General features: G+C 46.3%; 1 protein-coding gene across 2 annotated transcripts in view; it reads left to right on the forward strand.

The window, feature by feature from the left end:
* The window catches only part of RNF216 (ring finger protein 216), an 883,004-nt gene that overhangs the window by 563,848 nt on the left and 302,568 nt on the right, over positions 1–16,588 (forward strand). For both annotated transcript variants that reach the window (XM_085629139.1, XM_085629141.1), the window contains one exon: positions 5,966–6,044. In XM_085629139.1, the coding sequence (XP_085485265.1) occupies positions 5,966–6,044 (79 nt within the window). The remainder of the gene's footprint in view (positions 1–5,965; positions 6,045–16,588) is intronic.

Raw genomic sequence — 16,588 nt, forward strand, 5'->3', positions numbered from 1 at the left:
CCACTGGTATGTATGCGCAGAATGAAGGGAGAAGAGGATTAAGGGTTTCTTTTCCTTCATTTTTTTATATAGCGCAAATTCGACCCAAATGTACTGGAGCGCTTTGAAAAGGGACCAGTTACTTTACAGAAGAAAACATTCATTTTAGTCATGGAAGCTGTTGAATGGAGGAAATACATTTTCCTGATTATTATTTTTTTAATCTCACACTTTGCACTTTCTAGAATGTTGGCATGTGTGCAAATTGCGAACTGAGACGCCACCACGAATTTGCCTGACTTGGGTGGTGTTTGCAGTTGAGAACACTGGAGATGAGGCCGTGTGAGTTTCTCACAGCCCCAGTCGCTGGGTCATGCTTATCCAATCCTTGGTGTCTCTGCAGTGCCCACAGTAAAGGGGCGACACGTGCCGCTTATAATTGTAATTCTTTGTGAACGCGTGACAGAGATACACAACTGCTGAATACTGATGTGAGGAATTAAAAAAGGCAATGCAGTGTTTACAGGTGAGTAGGTGCATAGTGTGTGCGTGTGTGTGTGTGTGTGTGTGTGTGTGTGTGTGTGTGTGTGTGTGTGTGTGTGTGTGTGTGTGTGTGTGTGTGTGTGTGTGTTGGGGGGGGCTGTGGGGAACTGAGGAGATGAAAGGATGTCGACGCAGAAGAGTGAAAACAGGGTGCTGAAGAGGAAGGAGATCAGGCGTGAGATATGCACTTAATATTTTAGAAAGATTTGGCTCACTACAGTAAGTACATGGTTTTATTCTGCATGGTCTAAACCACTTTCTTTATTCAACAGGGTTACGTTATAGAAATCCTATACACGTACACACAGTTTCTTGCAAAGGACTCCTATTTCTGCTTTCAAGACCATGCCCCTTTCAAAGACTCCCCTCCACCAACTTTATCTGATTTAAAGCCCTTCATTAGGTTTGGTCTTTACAGCGCAGTACAGGGTCAAATGCCATGCACTCCTCTCAATAAAATCTCTACAGAGACCGCGACTGCCAAAACAAGCATTTGCAATGCAATAGGAGTTTAAGCTATTGCCATTACAAATGACAATGCCTTTTATTTATGTTTTAAAAACCAAAATAAAAGGCATAGTCACTTAGAATGCCAATAACTCAAACTTCTTCCTTTTTGAATTGTCCATCCTTTGAAGCAAATTGACACATTACCACATGCTTACACAGTGGATGTTAATTTCAACATAGAAGAGGAGCCAATAATGAAACATGCCCCAGGATGAGAGTGAGAGTTCAAAGTCCTTTTAACTAAGAGCAGGGCTATAAGTGGGATGAACAGACTGGGGGGGGGTCTATCAAAGGGGCGTGGCCAATGTAATTAAGGGTGTGGCTTAAAAACACGTACACTATAAATCTGTGCTTAGCATTGTGTGCCGCCCGACTTGTATTTTGCGGTTTCTGTCATTGCATACAACAAGTAACATCATACCTACAAGTCAGGACTAGTGGCTTTGTTAGTTGCATGAGATAAATAAGCAGCAACTATGGCTTGTATATAATATTGAAAAAGTTTCCTCTTAAAGCCCTGGTGACACCACCACAATGTTGCTGCTCCTGAGTTTCAAAAAGAGAAGGGAAATCCAGAGAGAAAAGGACCCTTTAAAGGATTTCCCTTCCCCTTCAACGCTCACCTGGCATGACGTCATGCTGTAACTTCTCCACTAGTGAGAAGTGAGCAGTGTGAGCACACGCACATTGATGTGCCTGCTGTTACCGCAGTCCTGCAGGGCACAAAACAGCCCGATTGAGACCCGTTTCGAGGCCCCCTTTAAACAAGCATTGGCAATGCAATAGGTCTCGCATTACTGAAAGATTGAGCTATTGGCTTTGCAAATAATAATGCAACACCAATAACTCAAACTTTTAGTAATTCAAGACCTATTGCATTGCAAATGCTTGTTTTTGTTTGTTTTTGTTGTTGTCTTTTTAAATGTTGATAATAGGTGCATTGGCCAACATGGCTTTAATTTCTATTGTTGAAGTGGTGCCAAAGGGAAAATACAATTTCTTATGTATTCCTTCTATTGGAAGCTTCTACATGAATAACCAGGTCAAACGCTTATTTGCTGCTAAGACATATAAGCAAAGGGAAACATAAGTTGTTTACCTCTGTACTTAAATCACAGGGGAAAGCGCTTGCTTCCCCTTATCCTTCGCTACACTTTGGGCCCAGGGACCTGAGTGGGGAAATGGTGGTTAGCAAACTCACCTGCCTTTCTGCCACCTCTTTCTGGTCTCCACAGACTCGGGGGAAGTGGGAGTGTCATAGCTGGACACCTCCGCCACCAAGCATGGTTTTCCCGATCACCGCCTGGGTCTGAGACTCGCGGTGATCGAGAAACTATGCTGTACTGACAAGCTGCTATTTGCTGGGCTGGCGCTCTGTATGAGTGGACACCGTGGCTTCGGTGGAGAGATGGAGACAAGAAGCAGTGGGTGATGGGGTGGGTGGCAGAAGTCCAGATTATTTTTTGTATCTGTTTGTGCAGGGGAGGGGCACTGTTTAAGAGAAAGCACTGTGGGTGGCAGGACTTCAGGTATATCTTTTTTCAAGTTTGTCTTTATATATATATATATATATATATATATATATATATTTTATCATTTTTTCCTCCTTCGCCTCGCCCCAGTGGCAGGGATCCAGGTGTGGCTTTTTATATTCAGGTTAGAGGAGGATATTGGAAAGGATTTTATCTTTTTTTTTTTTAAATATGGTTGTGATCAGGTGGTCGAACTTCCTCTTAAGTTTGGCTCCACCCATGACTCTACCTCTGCGCTGCTCATCTGAGCAGGGAATTAATGGGTGGGTGGGGCCGTACATAAAATTATAGTTGGTTAATGGTGATCAACCGCTGTCGTGCAGAACGACGCTGTGGAAAACGTCTCCCATTATTCCCAGAGACCTATCTATAATTCTATGTTTCTTTGCTTCTAGCATGGTGATAGATGCAGGGAAGACGTTTTGACTCCAGGGTTTTACTTTCTGGAAAGGAGATTATTGAAGAGAAGACTTCCATCATGGTGATTTAGGTTTCCATTTCTAGTGCATACGCTAGCTTTAATGAGGAATAATTTGCTGTACTTTCCTTTAACTATTGATCTGAGGGTTTTGGGGAACTCCTTGAAGATCCAAGGACTTGGTCAAATTAACTTCAAACATTGGAGCACATGGACACTTAGACCACTTCTTGGAAGGTTATGTTAATCATTAGCAGCGTTCTTTGCATGCATAAAGTACACCATCATTTTCTGATGCCTGACCAGGGCCACAGTCGTACAATGGCAGATGAGCCATATGCCTGGAGACAAGTAGTTTAATCAGCCTGCAGTGTCACCTGGTGCAAATGAAGGGCTTACTTGTTCAAGGATGTTAGCTGCCCACTGAAGGAAATCTAGTTTTCTCCTCATTGCATGTTCATACAAACTTGCCTAAAGATGACCATCTTAACAGAGTATATAATCCCAAGGGCTGATGTCCATGTACCAGTCTAGTTTTACTACATGACACTCGCCTCAACATATATTCACAGTTTAATCTTGGCAGCTTTCTTGCCAGAGTTGCGTGGAATCCGTATGGCAAAGGATGTGCATTGCTGTATGTGGGATGGTGTTTCTCAAGGATAGTGCCTAACCATTTCTTAAGTACTTCAGTTTCCGAGTACCCAGTCGATGCCTGTAGTTGACACGATCTCTGGGGTTCTGTTAGAGTAACTTCTTAATTTTTGTAGTTTTTATTGAAGAGCGGGATATCTCCACTAAGAAGTCTTTGCGTATTTCAAGGATTAGGCCTGCCCTTCAGTTCTGCAGGGTCTGGCCATCTATCAAAGCAGTGGACTGAGGCAGCTGCAGAGTTTCACGTTTGGGGAAATAGGATCTTCTTTTTTTCTTAATCATGTTGATAAACAGTTTTGTCCTGTATCCCAACATATAATCCCTAAGGTTGGGATTGCTTCCTGCTTCTACGGCGGTTCAGGGCATTCTGGAGTATCCATAGGGCAGGAAGTTGGCACTGTATTAAAAACGTAAAGAGATGTACAACACATGCGCTTGCGAAGAAGCCCTTAATTGCTCCGCTGCCATTCTCATCACAAGGAAATTGTATTCTACATCAGTGCCCAAGCAGCTCTTCCCAGATGCACGGAATAAAGAGCATGTGTGACCTGGGAACACAACACCCTTAATTCACACTGAAGCATATGCTCCCACAGCTTACCCAATGTGAACAATTCATAATATGTACTCCTAAACCTCTCCACACAGCAGTTGCTCACATGTAGCCCTCTACCGAGAAGCAACACAGGGCAAGTGTACTATTGCTACTGTTTAATGCTGCTCAGTACACAGAATCTGTGCTCCATGATCCCTCAGCATGTCAAAGAAAACATGTACGTAGTGCCCTCTCCTTCACTATGTATCATTTTGAGGTCTCACCTACCAGACAGGGCAAGCTGTCTGTATGCGAAAAGCTGGTTAGGGCTCGCCCATTACTTAATTTTCGTGGGCTTTGTCACTCATTTGCTTGCTTGCTTTCTATTCATTAGGCAGTGTGGGCTTCCCTTCCTCTTCTTGTGTTTGCCACTCCTCTGAAGCATAGACTCATTAACTGTGTCCTTTCCTTCTACTGCTTACTTTTCAGGCACTATTTTTTTCTTTTTGTTTAAGCACTCCATTGTGGTGCGTTTTCCGGCTGTTTCCTTGCACTTCTCTGCCCCCCCTTGCTTTCTCAATGGTCTGAGTTGCCCTTACCCGTGTCCTTCTCCATGCCCCACCATATTGCTCTCGCTGTCTTGTGCTGCTCTCACACCCTTGTTGCATTCGTTTCTTGTGATTCTACGATCCCCTGTTACTTTCTCACTTGGATGCTTCTCTCTCTCTCTCGCTCGCTCGAGTGTTCCTTTCCCCTTGCATGTCTCTCTAGATTGCTGCTCAACCCACCTGCCTGCTCCCCTCCCTTCCACCTGCCGTCTTTTATTCATTCATTCATTTTAGCAAAGAACCAATTAGCGATTTGCTTCTGGCCCATCTGTAGAGCTTTTGCGCGGCTTTTTGTTTTTTTATTTACTGATTAATCTTGGCTCGGTAAATTTCAAATAAAAAAAAAGGGCACCGGTGGTATTTTGTAGGCATGCATAAGTAAGTAGAGGATGCATGGATACAAAATGACATTGTCGCATCATTGGGCCTTTTGAAAAAATATTTTAGCATATAACGTTTCATCTGTGCTGCACAGCATCTCGCTGATGCTGTACAGTGTGAATAAAAGTCATTGGCAAAGCCAATTGGTCCCAAAGGCGAGACCTATTTCCTCTAACAATACTGGTTTATTGCCTTCAGTATAAGTTGTCCTTTTTTGTGGTCATTTCACAAATAAATGTATTAACAGCTATGCACCGCATGTGGTATTCATTCCCAAAAGTTATTAATATGTACTGTGGATGTTTGTAAAACTAAACAAGGATGGTCTACAGTATATATTAAATCTAAACCTCCGGCGGTTGATGCAGAACACAAAGGGCCACAGACGGCAAAGGTCCTCTCGCAGGCCATATTCGGACACGCAAGTCCATGCGCGATACCCAGACCATCAAAAACTGATAACTGTTCTACAACAAAATATCCCCTCCAATTAAAACACATCTCAGCACATAAACACCAGTTCATTTCTCTTCCAACAAGCTTGACAATTGAGATTCATGCTCTAATGCATCTTCCACCATATTTCTAGCCACAGTAGTCAAACTTCTTAGATGGATGTGGTTCAAGGCCCTTTTGGATTAGAGCCCCCCTCATTTTGCATTTCTGCTGTATTTTTCTCAGTATCAGCAGGGGGTCTGATGCACTGTACCCTTCATTTAGTACAGCTGAACCTTGAGGGTTATAACTTGGCAAATGCAATATTTATCAATGAGGATTGTAACTTTTTTAAATCTGTTCTCCGTAGGTGTCCATTGTGCAGTTTTCCTGCAATTCTAGACAAAGATGTGACTCGTTTCAGCTGTCCCAATCCGAGGTGCCGAAAGGTAAGCGACTGAAGGTCCTTTACATGCCGAAACTTTCATTTTGTTGTTTGGGGACAGAACCAAGTGAATATTACCTGTGTGCAGGAGTGAATTATGTAAAGTAAGATTATCTCTACCTTTTCCCTTCAGAGCAAGTCCTATTCACAACAGCGGAAATCTGTTTGATCAGCCCAGCTGCGCATTCATTTATCCTCTTTTGAAGTGATTAATTAAAATTGTGTTACTTTATTTCCTGGGCACTGGCAATGCTGGCTTCTTGTGTTCGAGTGTTATTTTAAGGCTGCTTTTCAGTATGCTGCAGGGAGATTAGTATTATCCTTACCAAGAGGCCTGGGACTTCATTAAAGAAACAATATGCGAATACCACTTGTGGCATTTGTCAATTACCCGCAGCACAGAAAGGAAAACAAATATTGTCTGGTGATCAATTCCTGTATGTGACAAGCTGTATGTGTTTGGAGAGGCCACTGGATGTACATGTCCATACTATATTCTTCCTGTGCTGGGATCATGTGTATTGTGTGCCTTCACTCAAACCAATACCACCAGTGGTTAATGCATTGCCCGCATGTTAATTGCGTTACTACCTGGAAATCTATCTACCATAAAATGTACACCCCAGAATAATAATTCTGATGCATACGTCTAACCACAGATTCTTCCCTCCGAGTATCCTCCATTTGGCCAGACTCATTTCAGAGCCTTTTCTGACAGTGGCCCAGTATCCTGCTTTTCCAAGTTGGCACCATTCCCTCCCATAAGTGATGGAAGAGTCTCTTATAAGTGCCACCCCTGCATGACGACGTCAGTTTCTTTCTCTCTATGCTGATACAGATATGGTGATTCTCTCCAACCTAGTCAGTGTTCCAATGACTCCAAATAACTCTTTGAATAGAGTGATTGGGAATGATGTTCCAACCAAAAATTACAGGATCAAGCTATGCCGTGATTTCAGGAAGCAGATGTCTGTCACAGACCGCTGAAGGTGTGCCTGGGCTTCAGCCATGACTTTGTCATGTGACAAATGTGCCCTATTACATCCAAAGGTGATTCAAGACTAAGAGGTTAGGTTCATTACCAAGCAGAGAAGTTGTGGTCTTCCTCCATGTCCTGCCCTAGTCTTGGACCCGGGGCTTTTCCTGCAGCTGCTCCTATTCCCACTAGATATCTTTAGGTAAGCCAAAGTCCAAGTGAAAGAATAAGAAAGTTAATGTATAGGGATTGCTAGAGCGCACAACTACTCAACGGAGTGTCCTGGTGCTATACGGTCTAGTCAGAGAAATTGGGGTTTACCATAAACGAGGTGAAGTTGCACCTGATTCCTTCATAGAGGCTTCCCTTCATTTGGGCGATCCTGGCCACAGTAGAATTTGAAGCTTTTCCTGTGCCGCAACGGATCTTAGATATTTGGGCTATGAACCCACCGTTCAGGCTTGATCCTGGTGAGGCTGGTTCTGAGGCTTCTTAGCCTCTTAGCTCCGTACATACTCTTTTTCAGTTGTGCCAGGTGGCACATGTGAGCCCTGCAGTTGAATTTGAAGTCTAAGCTGGACCATTATCAAGTCTGCCTTTCCAATACCATTCAGATCTTGGAGGAGACTACCCAACGACTGCAGTGGTGATTGATTGTTCACAATTTGACCTACAGCAGGCTAGTCTCCATCCCGCACCCAGATCTGAAAGGGGTGATGGACGCATTTTCACTGCGCTGTGGGGTGGTCATCTAGAAGTGGTGGAGATCAGAGGCCTCAGGTCTCCAGTGGAAGACCAGCTCCACATAGACATGTTGAAGCTATGGCCCATGTGTTTATTCCTGAAGGTTTTTCTGCCATCATAAGAGGATGGTGCAGGTTCTCACAGACAGCACTACTGCCATGTTTTACTGCAACAAGCTGGGCAAAGTCATCTCCTAGGTCCTTTACTAGGAATCTGCACCTATTGGAGGGGGGGTTATGGGGGGGGGGGGGTGAAATATCTGAACATCTTCCTGATCACCACCGATCTTTCAGGTTCCCTGAATGTAAGAACGGAGGAAATAAGCAAACTTCATTTGGAACATCACGAGGTGGTGTCTACATCGCAACGTGGCGCATGTTGTATTAGACCAGCCGGGTGAACCCTGGCTACATCTTTTCAGCAATGTTGAACATGCAGTTTCTAGAGTTTACCAAGTTGGATGACGGATTTGGCTAGAATGGGACATGGGGCTCCTTCATGCCACACAATTGTGTCTCCTGCCAGAACAAGTGGACACAATTCATTCTAATTGTCCTGGAATGTGTCAGAAGAGCGTGGTACCTTGACCTCATGAGCATTTTGCCCATTGATTTGCCTACCACTTCGGGAGAACCTCCTGTTTTAGCAACAGGGCAGGGTCTTCCACCTGAACCTTTGTAAATAACACCTCCATGTGAAGAAATCGAGCTGCGACAATTTGCTGCATTCAGTTTACTTTCGGAAGTGGTGGATGTCTTCCTGCTGCCAGATGCCCGTGCATGAAATCACCTATACTAGGCGCTGGGACAGATGGGTAAAGTGGTGTGGTGCCCAAGACACTCACGCTTCCAAGCCGAAACCATCAGGCGTCCTTTTGTTTGTTTTAAATATAGCCCAGGAAGCTTTGCAGTGGGCACTGTAAAATATTATTTGTTGGCCCTTTTAGTTTTTCAGGGTTTATTGGAACAGCCATCCTTCTACATATCACTTGTGATGTGGTTTGTTAAAGGTTTGACACACTTCTTCCCTCTAAAACTGTTTGTGATGCCCCAGTGGTACCTTACTTGGTCTTGGCAGTCATCATGTGTAGGCTGTTGGAACCAATGTATAGTTGCATGCTGTGTCTCCTTACTCAAACTATCTTCCTCATTGCGATTACATCAGTTTTACGTGTAAGTGAACTGCATGCACTTTAAGTGTAACCACCCAACACCACCTTTTTTCCAGACAAATTGGTGCGGATTACTCAGCCAGCCTGCTTACTGGTAGTTGTGACTCCCTTCCACGTTGGTCATTTGATCACTCTCCTCCTCACATCTCGAAAGAGGAGGCAAGGCTCCATCAGCTTGACCACAAAAGGGCTTTAAGTTTTTACATTGATCATACCAAGGACCATTGACTGTACGTTCAGCTTTTGGTGGACTTTTCTGAAGCAGAGGGGGAAGGTTGTGCAGAAGGGGAACTTGTTGACATAGACTGTCATGCACTTGCCAAGAAGCAACCCCCCATTCCCCGGAAGGTCTGAGAGCCCAGTTCACCAGGGCCAAGGTTTCTACCACTGTTTTGGTGCAGGAGTATCTGTACTTGATGTGTGGCAAGCTGCAATGTGGGCTTTGGTGCATACATTTATGAAGCACTGCTGCACTGACAGCCAGGCATCCTGTGAAGGACACTTTGCCTGTTTTGTACTGAAGTCCTTTTGGTTTGAGGTCACTCCTCAGACCCTCTAACTTGGGAAGGTGGTACTTTGGTTTTAATTTTAGGTTGAGCAATTTGCAGTTGTAAGTATCCATCCGAAGTACAACTTGCTTACCTTCAGTTTTGCTTTTTCTGGCAAATATTTTAACTAACCGTAGACTCCAGTTGACTGACCCGCGTTAGCTGCCACGAGCACCAGTAATTGGATGGTGCTCGCCTCCACCGGGAATCGTACCATCTCACCAACCTACTCATCCCCTTTGGGCACCCTGGAACTTCCCTGATTGAGTCCACGGACATCCAGCACGGCTCCGCTCCCCAATTTCTTGCAATTGCCCCAGCTGATTGATCACTAGGATTCCTTGAGTGAATACTGGACCTCCGACTAATTAGCTTCATAGGAATTGTGGAGCGTCATTTTCCACATCCTACCTGCTCACACGTCCTTTTCGTCCTGATGATGATCTCTTAATAAAGGAGATCGAAACGCCGTTGACTCACAACCAAACCTCCTTCAACTTAACACAATACTTTTGGAGTTTTGTACAATGTTGTCAAAGCGATGTAATTTTTAAGTCCCTGGCACCTATCACTTCACGCACTTTTTTCACTATATATGTGTGAGCACTAGGACTATCTATTGATTAGTGGATATTACTCAGTTTATGATAATAAATGCGATGTTATTCATACAAGCTTGTGTCCCGTCATACATTGTCGACCCCCACCCACCTCAGGGAAATTTATGTGGCCATGCACCAGCTCGTTCCCGCAGGCTTATCATCAGGCCCGTGGGTTCGGAAGGGGACCCTACTAGTTCCCTGCTGCAGGGCCCATCCCCGGTGTCAGACCGGCCCCTTGGATCCACAGCCTTTCTTTCATACTACCTCTACCTTCCCCAACGCCGGTCTCGATGTCGATGCTCCTGGTGCCGACTGGAGCCTTGCCCTCCAAGCCTGAGCCCTATTTCAATCGGTTGGGACTTCGGGAGGATTGGAAGGAGCCACAAGACCCTGAGGAATACCAGCCCCTAGAACCCCTATATTGACTAGTGTGAGTGTTAGAATTGGGAATCTCTGGTTGACCCAGGTAGGGACTTGTGTCAAGCAGGGATCCTCTCTTCCAGTCAGGGTAAGGGGTTACACTCCAACAATAACCCCTGCTCACCCTCTAGGTAGCTTGGCGCGAGCAGACAAGGCTTATCTCAGGGCGCAATGGTTGAGCATTTGTGACCACACACAGTAATTCAATGATACCCCCACAAATGGATTCCACACTGGGTTTAACACACACAATTATTTTATATAAAGGCAGACTTAGCACAAGACCCAATAACGTAAAACGGGCCCACAATACTTTTAGTAATAAGCAGTTCTTGATGTTAAGCGTATTTCAATAGTTCTGTGCGCTTCGTGTACCTCGTACGGTTCGTACGGGCTGAAAAGAGCTTTCGAGCGGGGCTCACAAGCGTTGCAGGTGCTCCGGGCGGAGCGTACACCCTGCGGGGCTCACAAGCGTTGCAGGTGCTCCGGGCGATGCTTACACCTCACGGGGCGTACGAACGGGGCTCACAATTGCTGTAGGCACTCCGGGCGATGCGTACACCTTACGGTGCGAGCGGACACAGTACCTTATCTTGGAAAGTTCGTCATGGACGATGTGTTGAATCCCAGCGTGTTGTACGGCGCGATGTCCTCCTGTTGCGGTGCGAGCTACGGCTCATAGGGGGGCCTTAGTCACGATGCTTGAGGGGACGGTGCGAAACTACGGTGCGTTGGCTCTTCGTTGCGACGTACGAGCCGTACCCTGGAATCGGCGCCTTTTCTTGAAGCGCGGTGCGAAGCAGGCAGTACGCTCCGATGGTGAGCGACGTACCCACCACTCCACGCGGCCTGCCCACAACAGGGGTAGGGGGGCACGCTGAGCAGTACGATGCGGAGAGGGGGGCAATAAAAGTGCGTCACGAAGTCCTTCCTTCACGTTGCGAGCTACGGCTCGTAGGGGGGGGCCTTAGTCACGTTGCTTGGGCCGGACAGCTGGGCACAGGCTTGCCTAGTGTACGCGCCGATCTGGGGAGTGCACACTTCTCTCTGCGTCAGCTTCACGGTGAGAACGGCGGTTCTCAGCGGCGATTCTCAGGGGGGGGGGGGGTGAAGTCCACTGGTCATGGGACTTCGTTCAGGCGGCAAGCTCAGTAACAAGCCCTTGGCGACCTTAAACAGCACAAGTTGAAGCAAAGTATATCAGCAATCTTTCTCCTCTCCTTCAGCAGCAAGGCAACCACTGCAGGCCAGTCCCCCAGGTCAGGGACAGTACTACTCCTACAGCTTTCCCGGTTCCTTCCCCTCAGGCAGAGGTTCGTCTTGTAGCAGGATCTGATTTCTTAGGAGCAGGGCTCCTATACTTATACTACATTTCTTTTGTTCTTGCAGGCCATGGGGGCCCTTGCCTAGTTCGGTCCGGTTTCTGAGCACTTTGTTGACATGATGCAGGCTTCTTCTTTCAGTGTGCAGGGCAGAGACATCAGACGCTCCACAGGGGGTGGAGCCAGCATTGTGGTGGCAGAGCACAGCCCTATTCAAAGTCCAGGTGCACTCCTCCCACCCATCCTAGTGCAATCTTCCTATTCACCACCTGGCTGCCCAGACTGTCTCTTGGAATTCCCCAGCCCTGTCACTCACACAAACCAGACAGCAGATACACATCAGCGCAGAGGCGGGCTGAAATGGTTAGGCAAGGAAAAGCCATCTTTCTAAAAGTGGCGTTTGCGAACACAGAACATTAAAATAAACCTTGCTAACAGATGTATTTTATTATTCTGAGTTCAGGCATACTAAACTCGATTTTCTACCATGTTCCCTGGGTCTGTTAGGATCATAGGATGTAACAATTCCAACAGCCCATTCTGGCCTATGGAGAACAGGTAGCCTTACAATAGTGAAAAACGAAAATGGCTGTAATTCACTATTAGGACATGCCACACACATCAGGGCATGTCTTACCTTATGCTTACAATGCACCCTGCCCTTGGGCCTACCATAGGGGTGACTAATAGGAAGTTAAGGGAAGGTTTAGGGACTGGCAAGTGGGTGCACTTGCGCAGTCAGCATGACAGTACCAGACTGCACGCAGGTTCTGCAATGGCAGACCCTAGACAAATTTTACCAGGCTGCTTCTGTGGGTGGCACAACCAGTGCTGCAATCCCACCAGCAGCATTTGTATTTACAAGCCCTGGGCACTCCTGGTGCACTTTACTGGGGTCTGACAGTAAACCAAATAAGCCAATCATGGAATCCAACCAACATATACATTTTATATAGGGAGCACTTGCACTGTGGCACTGGTTGGCAGTGGCACAGTGCTCTGAGCAGCCAACACCAGCAAAACACATGAGGCACAACGATAAAAAGTGGAAGGGAGACTCACGCCAAGGTGCCAGGTCTAACAGTGAGGATTGGCAGACTAACATCTTGACCGAGGTGCTTCATCTGTGAGAGACTCCCTCAGAGCTGCTACTCCCATCTAATGAAGCTCTTACAGATGTCCTGTTTGGGACCTAGTCTAAGTTCCAGCACGGGGCACCTGTGAAAAGGGCAATTCTCCGCCGCCATCGCCCCGCCCCAGAGGAACCCAATTTCCTCACACAGCACCCCACGCAAGAGAGCTTGGTGATCCAGTCTTCCACCTCCCATGTAAACCCTGGTGCATTCCCTACCACCACACCGGATAGGGAGTCCCAGAGGCTGGACACCTTAGGCAAGAAAAAATGTTCTTCCACCAGTCTGGCACTGCAGTCCATGAACACCGCGTGCCTTTTGGGCGATTACTTCCATGCACTGTGGATTTGGTTGCACATGTCCTGCCCATGGTCTCATCCTCCCGAACCATGAGTTCAGGATATTCAAGCAATGATACAAATGTTTCAGCCTATACCCTGGGTTTCGATGAGGCTGACTCTTGAGGCTGCTCGGCCTCATGACCTCCTGCATCCTGCTTCTGACACATGCCTGCTTGCATATGCAGGCTCTGTAGTAGTACCTAGCGTCCTAGTGGGGCTCAGCATCAGAGGAATCTTTCTGACTTGGTCCAGATCTCGGACGGCACTGCAAAAGATCTGCAGTGGTGGTTAACAAACTGCGAAATGGACCATTTCTCAATGGATCATCTTCTGCATTACAATTTTTTACGTACTGGCCTAGAGGCAACCTCGAGGGTTTGCGTGCTCATCCCACCAGATCTAAGCCTGCAACCACTGCGTTAGCACGCAGAGTTCTGGTCCTGGACATCTGCTAGGCAGCAATGTGGGCTTCCCTGCACATGTTCACCAAGCACCACTGCCTGGACAGTTGGGTCCATCGGGATGGGCTCTTTGCCCGTTCGGTCCTGTAGTACTTTCTAGTGTGAATTTGTTCAGCAGACCCACCTCCAGGCAAGTATTGCTTGGGTATCTATTCTAAGATAAAGAATCTGCAGCTAGAAGGGTCCATCAGATGAACAAGTTACTTACCTTCGGAAATGCCTAATCTGGTAGAGACTCTATCTAGCTAAAGATTTCTTACCAACCAACCCATCCTCCCTGCTCTGCAAACAGAATTCTAGGGTCAAGGCTGTTCCCCTTCAGAGCCCTAGTCTTCCACACCAGTGGTCAGTGTTTGTGGCTCCGCACTACTGGCATGGAGAGCGAGGAAAGGAAACTTACGTCAGCAGGCTGGGGTGGCAACTATATAGGCATCACACACGTCATGGCGTTGACGCCGCCACGATTCCACGCATAGCCAAATGATGTCGCCTACCGGCGTACAGGGGTACTGCTCACATAAATTTCTGGATCCAGTCTGATGCGTGGGGATAATTCTAAGGAATGAAATCTGTGTCTAGATAGCGTCTCTACCAGATAAGGCGTTACAAAAGGTAAGTAACTTGTGGATTAGTGACCCAAGAGGAAAGTCGGTTGTCTTGTGCCTCTCATACATGGCCTTTACTGTTGTCATAGATGGAGCAATATTATGGTCTATTAATATACAAGAGGTTTTTGTACAGTGCAAACCTGGAGTTAAATTATTTGAAGGTGCTCTCAAGTGTGAAGATCACTAATAAGGAAGCGGGGAGGGAGTATTTGCCCTTGATCACACAGTTTGGTCCAGCGTGGAAGGTTTTAATAAGATGAGGCAGCAGTAGTGGAAACACCCCTCGTCATAGAAGAGCTGCACCCTGGGCAGAAACTGTGCAAGCATTTCTCCTTCATAGGATAGATACAGCTAGTGTAACATCAGCAGAAGCAGGTACAATTCGGCAACAGTAGTGTTTAGTTCCTCACCATAGGGACAGCATGGCCAAAGCAAAGCAAGCTTCCCTCTCTCAAACAAGGCAATAAGTGCAATCTCCCATTTCCTCAGAACATATTGAGCACTGCAGAGTTTAACAAGGTTTCTTCGCTCACAGAGCTTGAATGGTGTAGGTTACAGCCAGATCCCTGGAACAGGTGCTCACTCACTGAGAGGACTGTATTGATGATAAATATGTCATCATCATCATAGTCTTTATTCGAAAGTTCAAATTCATAAAAGACACAAGTATCACAAAGTTACAATTCATTAAAAACACAAAAATAAATGTAACAGGATCATAAAAGAAATAAATATGTCAAGTTTGACACCGTTCTCGCTTAGGTGCTGTTCTACGTCCACACCCTGAAAACCTACTGCTGTCACTCTGAGACCTATTTTAATTGATTCTTTGATTTTCCACATATTGAGAAATGGCAATAACCTAGTAGGTCTTTGTTATTTGGAACAGCCTTGCCGCAACCTAAGTAACTGCTGTAGACAGGAACACAGATGCTAACCTCTTTAAAAGGGGTTTGAATGCGTGCACATTGGGCCATGTGCAGTTCCAGCCTTGCCACTGCACCTGTTCAAAATATTGAGAGCTGCCGGTGCTGGTCACCCATGGTCCCACAACAGTAGAAGAGCAGCTCTACATGAGGAAGGGAAGTGCGTCTGTCTGTCTCACAAACCTTATTGTGTTTGGCAACAAGTGCCTCTTGCAGGGTGACGGTACAACGGTTACTTTGTTCTGTCTCCAGCTGCCTGAAACCGAAAGAGGCAAATATGGTATAAGCAGTGCTTTCAATAGGCATGTAATATCCAGCGCTAACTACCCACACTTCTTTAATTTGAAATGGAGAGTCCCTGCACTTTTCAGTTCTGCTGCAATACATTTAATAGGGTAGTACCGGCACTTCTCAGGAGCCCACAGAGACTCTAAATAATGAGTACCTGCATTTCTTTATTTCTATTTAAAGCACTCTGTATAAGATGACAACCAGCCTTCTTCTTGGGTCCACCCAACAAACACCACTCCTGGGACTCCTCAGCCAAAGAGGGTCGAAGGGGCCATCGCTGATTTCTTAGGCAGTACTAGGAATGGGATTAGGAGAGGACGCACTTTCAAAAATTGGCCTTGGCCAGCACCGCTCGCAGTGCTTTCCTGGGGGGGGCCTGTTGCTAATTAACTGTTAATAATCAATGCTTATCTTAGGTGTAGAACCTCTGCAATGCCGAATGTGTATTGGGGGCATCACTGGCCGACTCTGTGGGAGATGGTTGGAGGCGGCCACTTATAAGATGTTGGTCAATGACGAAGTGGCCCCAGCAGGTGAGCGCACCACTAAAGGCTCGAGCCAGAGACCTGGCTCTGGCTCTGGCTCCGCCTGTGGTCCTCTGGGCCAACGAGTCCAAAAGGACCCCACCTTACATGCACCTTCTACCTGCCCTCCACGTTCTACACTCATGCGCCATTTTAAAACCTATCCTAATACTTTGATGGTAAAATGGAGAGAGCTAGCGATTTTGTGACTAAATTGCGTAATGTGAAACCAAAAAACCTGGGAGCAAACCTGGCTTCCCCACACGGCCAAATTGCGTGATCCTAGGCACATTTTTATTACACCGAGCTTCCTTATTTAGGTCTAAGCCTACCAGACAGCTCAACTATCTGGTTTGCCAACGACTTCTTGCGGGCATTCTGAAAGCTTCCCAGGGAATACATTCAGCCCGTTGCTTACCATTAACTAGCTTTGTAGTTTGTAACTCACATTTGCTTGCTTTTTGTTTCCTAGCTTTATTTG

This window comes from Triturus cristatus, chromosome 10, assembly GCF_964204655.1.
Source record: "Triturus cristatus chromosome 10, aTriCri1.1, whole genome shotgun sequence".
Lineage (NCBI taxonomy): Eukaryota > Metazoa > Chordata > Amphibia > Caudata > Salamandridae > Triturus > Triturus cristatus.